Source organism: Etheostoma spectabile, chromosome 12, assembly GCF_008692095.1.
Source record: "Etheostoma spectabile isolate EspeVRDwgs_2016 chromosome 12, UIUC_Espe_1.0, whole genome shotgun sequence".
NCBI classification, from domain to species: Eukaryota; Metazoa; Chordata; class Actinopteri; order Perciformes; family Percidae; genus Etheostoma; species Etheostoma spectabile.
In genome coordinates, this window is record NC_045744.1 from 1,160,794 (window position 1) to 1,167,184 (window position 6,391).

The window sequence follows — 6,391 nt, forward strand, 5'->3', positions numbered from 1 at the left end:
GAAAGCAAAGGGGTGGGGGGGGGGGTGGTAGCACATGGAGAAAGGAGACTGTGTGTATGGACAGCTGAATGGAAGCGCCTCACCTCTAGTTTTTGGGCCTTGTCTCTGCTGAGCGGCTCCAGAGGGAAGCTGAGGTCGTTGGTCTCTGAGAGCGATCGCAGGTCAAAGTAATACTTGGCGTACACACTGGACGGCACGTTGATGTTGAACTGCAGCAGCTCCAGGAACTGGCGCTCCAACTCGTTCCTGTTAGAGAGGAAGGAGCAGGAGGTTCATTCATGGAATCAATATGTCAAATATATACAGAATATCAATACAAGTCCACGCCTTCTATGCAGCGCTAGCCCCCGTGATGTGTGTCCATAAGGCTTGTAACCATAGGCACCGACACCGTGGGTGTCTGAGTACTCACCCAAATACTGAGCACCCACTGAGCACCCACGTGTGCCAGACTGCCAGTAGATTACATTCATTTCAAATGAAACATTGCAGTTGGTGCTAAGTGGAGCATCTGTTATAGTGTGATTGGTTATGTCAGTCCCCTGCTCCGTCGATTCTTAATGTCCCACAAAGCTGATCGCGGTACCATTATGCCATGTGTGTGTATATGTGTTTGTGTGTGTGTGTGTGTGTAATTTAACATTTCAGCAGAGGTGTTAATTGCCATACATGTTGGAGTGGCAGTTAACAGTGAAGTAGGGGATTTGGTAGGCGGGGGTATTTTGGCGACGGTAATGGTTTTAGTGTTGTAAGTCAACAGTAGACTTAACTAACCCGACCCAGGGTGAGTCTGATGAAAAGTGCAGTGTCTGCCCGGTTTAGCTCTGAGATTTGCTCACATTGCAGAGCGCTGTGAAGGAATAATCACCGAGATGATTTTATATTCTGCCTCTGGTTAGACATGGTGAATGTAGGCTACAGCTCACAGCAACTTCATACTAGTTAATATAGTGTCTGGCTTTTGTTTATTATTCAGTGTTGGTAAATGGCTTTCTGTAGACACTAAACCACCGCCAACCTCATTCCAACAGTAGTGATGTTCCTTTCAGCTCTCCGCCCATGCTCCAGGAAAGTGAAGCAAAGTAAGTTTGGTATATCCAGCAGTCATGTAGCTACTGTGAAGGTCAGGTTGTTTTACAAATGAAATGGAATATGTATTTGACATTTCCAAAATGCAGTATCAGTACTCCTTAGCTCGCAATGGATCAACACAGACATTTTTTTTAGCAATTATGTTTTAGGGGTGTTGGGATCAAGTTCTAAAACCGCCCCTGGTTGGTGACACTTGTCCCTATACACGTTTATAGCAACATAAATGACAATGGGGGGGATCCAGTTAGAAAACATGGTGATGACTATTTTTGTACTCCTATGTTCTATTGACAGTTGGATGTTTATTTAAGAAACAAATAAAATGTTTTATGATAATAAAGAGGCGTGGCATACTTCATATGCTGTGTACCTGTGTTACATTATCTGGGTCTATATTATATATTATACTATATATAACCAAAATATGTAAACCTTCAATAATAAGATGATTGTGATTGGTTAAAAGAAATGCCAATAAACTAGAGCACATTTTTCTCCTACCCCAGAATGCTGTGTGGACTGGCCAGACCCTCCTCCGCAGTGCAGTGGAGGAAGGTCTGACTATGCATGACTACCCCAAACCCAATCCTAATATTAATCTTAATTGTTGAACCAAAGTCCAAAACATCAAACCAATCCCATTTCTTTAATCAAGCTCACATGTCCTCCACGGTGATATCCTTGAGGATCTGGCAGTAGTCCACGTTCCAGACGGCCTGGTCGTCCCAGACCTTGGAGGCCAGCAGGATAGCACCGAGAACAATCCTCTTCCAGTTCCCCGGACAGATGTCAATCTCTGCATAGGTCAGGAGCCTCTCCAGGTAGACCTGCACAGCAGCACGGATAAAGGAGACATTACTAAAACTGGGTAGGAAAGTAAGGCAGGAAGTCTCCCATGGCCAGACCTTCCTCCGCCACGCTGCGCAGGGTTTCTGCAGGTTTAACCAAGTCAAGTAGTGAATAAAGTGTATGACTCTGTTTGAGTATAACTGTGTGAGTGTGTGTACAGCAGGGCCGCTTGAGGTGGCTGCCTGCACTAGCTCGCAGGCGGCGCCCCGTTTGATAGTCTTATTGTCAAATCAAGTGTGCACAAGAGTAAGAGAGTCTATAATTGATATGAATGTGCTGGGAGATTATGGAGGGGGTGGTAGTGGCTTTGACCAACATGCTTTGCTCGTTTGCAAGCCATGATGTCTCTCTCTTTCTCAGCAGAGAAAGGGGAGGTGCCTGGAGGATGTAGAATCATCTCACCAGGGTGACGATGGCACACTCAGCAGTGAGCTGAGCGGCACTGAACAGCGTCCGGACAAACCGGTAGATCTGCCTCTGCTCCGGGTCGTGGTGGTCATAGTCCGGCGGCACCTCGGACTTCTGGGAGAGGAGATGGAAGAAAAGAGGTGGAGAAAGGGGGGCAAGATGTAGGTTTAAAGGTAGAAGGAAGGGTTGAGGAAAGGACATAAGTAGGGAGATTAAAAAGCACAGTGACTACACACACACATTACAAAAAAACAATATTCTGACCTAACACCAACACGTTAAAAGGAGGAAAATTGAACCTAATTTTGAGCTGAATGTGTTATATGATAATTAATGATGTCTTACTGAAAGAGGGTGAAGCTTCTCATCAAATATGTCTAGCAGCATCCCTCCTTCTGTGTCCCTGCATGAGAAGAACGTTAGATAGTGGATTTCATTTATGAGATCTGTGTCACTGTTATAAATAGAGAGGATAGATGGTGGAAATATGTTTATAGGCTCAACTACAGATGTTTTTATGGAAGAGGATTAGGGCAACATGTGAAACAAATGTATATGAGTTCTGAGTTTAAGTCAGAAATCTGAGAATAATCTCAGAATTCTTATTACTTAACTCAGATATCAATACATTTTTCACGTGTGGCTATAATCCTCTTCTGTAGAATATAGCTTTTTTTTTATTTCATCAACAGCAGGAATTCATGTTTATTTAATAATAAGTCCATTTTATCAAAATCAACATGTATTTAATTTAGTCTAGTTTTTTGGTAGTGCAACCAAGTCTACATATCACAGGCCACGCCATAATGAACATATTTCTCTTTTTCATAACATGTACTGCTCCTTTACCCTATCGTTTTGTTCAAACAATCACAATATCAGATTGCAGCAGAAACTTTACACAAAAAAAGAATAAAAGGAAAATACAGAATATGCCTTTGTATATCAATTCAAGTTTTATACATTGCTATCATAATGTTAAATCCTATCTCAGGACACTTTCCAGATGGAGGAGGTCTAGACCACACCAGGACTGAGAACCCCCACCTGTTTTTGATGTGGTAGTAAATGGCCAGAGCTACACTGTAGAGAGAACAAATAATACAGGTGTTAATATGTTTTAAATATGACAGATCTGTAGATGATAAATAATATATCTTCCTATGTGAGGGACAGTTTATACCATGCTTTTACCATTTGATGGTGTATTTGAGGTTGGGCTGGCTGACGGTGTTGTCGTCGAGGAAGATGGTGGAGCAGGAGCTGAATTTACGCCTCAGGGTTCCATGCTGCACACACACACACACACACACACACCCCACCCACACACACACACACCACACACACAGACACCAACACACACACACACACACACACACACACACACACACACACAACACACACACACACCACACACACCAACCACAGACACACACACCACACACACACACACACACCACAGACACACAACACACAGACACACACACACACACACACACACACAGACCACACACACACAACACACCCCAACCACAAACAACACCACACACAGACAACACAACACACACACACACCACCACACACAGACCACACACACACCGACCCACACACACACACACACACCACCACACACACAACACACACCACCACACACACACACAAACACACACAAACACAACCCACACACAAACCACCAACACCACCACACCACCAAACACAACACACACACAACACACCACAGACACACAAACACAAAACACACACACATAGACACACACACACACACATACATCCACAGCCCACAACGCGTGTGTGCGAAACCACACACCACACACACACACAGACCCAGACACGTACATCCACAGGCCCACACACGCGTGTGTGCGCACACACACACACACACACATACACACACACACACACACACAACAACCACAGGCACACACACACACACAACCACAGGCACACATACGCTTTGCACACAAACACACACACACAGGCGCACACACACCCAGGCACATACACACACACTCACACACCGCACACACAGACCCGGGACACATATATCCACAGCACACACAACGCAGGTGCAAAACACACAAACACATACACACCATACACACACACACACATACACACCACACACACACCACACACCACACACACACACACACACACACACACACACACACACACACACACATACACACACACACACACATACACACACAAGACTGTTATTAGAGTGTACATGTTTTCTCTGACCCACATAAAGCATGCCAGGGTGTCGTGCACAGTGGGAATGAGAATCAGCAACATGCAACCTCACAATGTGACAAATTACATTTCCAGCTTCCTGTGAACACAACATCCAGTCCAATCAATGTGACAACGGCCAGCGGATTTAGACTCAAAGCAACAAATCACTGGGAAAGGTGAGTTTTAACATAATACACAACGTGGTTTTGATTTGTCGAGAGAGAAATGTCCACTTACATTATTGATGAAGAGGCTTTTTCGTTTATCTCGCACTAAAGACAGAAAGCAAGGTTTATCATGATTTGTTTTCATCGGCACCAACAGCAGCAAAAAGACAGAACACTAAACCCAGCAGTTCTCAGCCAGAAACACGCTGTATGCACAAGAAGCAAAACACAACTTTAACTTCCTGCAGAACCCAAGCTGTAAGTGTTGAGCGGTCACCGTTACAGTCACAGTGGAAATAAAGAGTTAGAAAGCCGAGCGACTAGAGCTTCAACAGAGAGAAGAAAAGGTGGCGTTACGCCAGTAGAGGGAGACGGAGTCCCGTCTCTCAGGACCACTCACCATCCCTGCAGGGCGCCTCTGAAACAAAGAGGAGCCAGACACCGTACTGTCACCACAGCAGATACTCAAAATAAGCCCTAGATATCAAATATCTCTGATAATATCTCTGATAATGTCATACGTGTTATAGGATGAGCTACAACATTCAGTAAGCATTAGCAAGGTCACCACCATTTCCAATGAATGAATGAATGAAGAACGCTCCAGGATTTCCATATACCCACTAAAAAATGCCCAACATACTTTCCATTTTATTTTTAATCTGTGTTATTTCATCCGTGTTTTTCATCTTCACGTAGGCTAAATGAAGGTATTTCCACTTTAAAATGGTGCATAAATGTGTGTCAGAATGCAGGAAATGAAGTCTTTAATGCTTAAAAACTTGTGTTTTGTGCTATAATCTTTCAAAATACCTTTTTAACATCGAGGGCCAATTCTGGTATTTTTTACCCTTGTACTGTATATTGATACGTTTCATTTAATTTGCACTATCCCCTTATTAAATGAACTGAATTGAATTGATACTTCTTGGATTCAAATGTGGTTCTATTTCAATTTTTTTGTGAAATTAATTGATGCAATCAGGGCCCCTCAAGGGGTCACAAGATACCCAAGATCCTCTATTCTAAAGATGCATTCATACACGCTCTAAATGCCACGTGCTTATATCGATGAAATAGGGCCCAGATACAGGAAACTACTCAGAGTGGGGGCAACTCGGTTCTGAACCGGCTCTACAGTGACTCGGTTCATTTTTTCTGACTTTTCTCACCTGTTGTAACATACTGGAGAGCATTGCCTCTTTGGGACTCAACAATCTCACAGATCATAGAGCTACGCAACCTGTGACCAGCTGGAGGGCAAAAACCTAACAACAAAACCTTTCTGTATCTGAAATGTGATGCTCATTCATTTCAAATGCTTATTTGTCCATTAAATATCATTCATTCTTTGTTTGTTTGCAAATGGACGAATGTTTATCACAAATTCTCTGAATGAAGAAGTCCATAACCCCTTGCAGAAAAAAGATTTAATTTCAGATAAGGTGCAATATAGTATCTAATATCTGTATGATAATATTCAATTTAAAAGGAGATTTGCGTTTATTAAATCGAGTCTTCATACTTTCAAATCATACAACAAATGTTGTTGTGCTGTTTGTCCCGAGGCCTCTGAGAGAAACAATAATTCATGCTTATGCTCATTATGCCCCCCC

At 43.2% G+C, this 6,391-nt stretch overlaps 1 protein-coding gene across 2 annotated transcripts in view; it reads right to left on the minus strand.

The window, feature by feature from the left end:
• LOC116699794 (cyclin-Y) overlaps positions 1–6,391 on the minus strand; it is a 16,674-nt gene that overhangs the window by 1,427 nt on the left and 8,856 nt on the right. Inside the window, exons 3-10 of one of the 2 annotated variants that reach the window (XM_032532553.1) lie at positions 5,176–5,193; positions 4,846–4,880; positions 3,544–3,638; positions 3,397–3,432; positions 2,695–2,752; positions 2,344–2,463; positions 1,753–1,919; positions 84–246 (exon numbers count right to left, since the gene is read on the minus strand). In XM_032532553.1, the coding sequence (XP_032388444.1) occupies positions 84–246; positions 1,753–1,919; positions 2,344–2,463; positions 2,695–2,752; positions 3,397–3,432; positions 3,544–3,638; positions 4,846–4,880; positions 5,176–5,193 (692 nt within the window). The remainder of the gene's footprint in view (positions 1–83; positions 247–1,752; positions 1,920–2,343; positions 2,464–2,694; positions 2,753–3,396; positions 3,433–3,543; positions 3,639–4,845; positions 4,881–5,175; positions 5,194–6,391) is intronic. The other variant, XM_032532554.1, reaches the window with a different exon arrangement.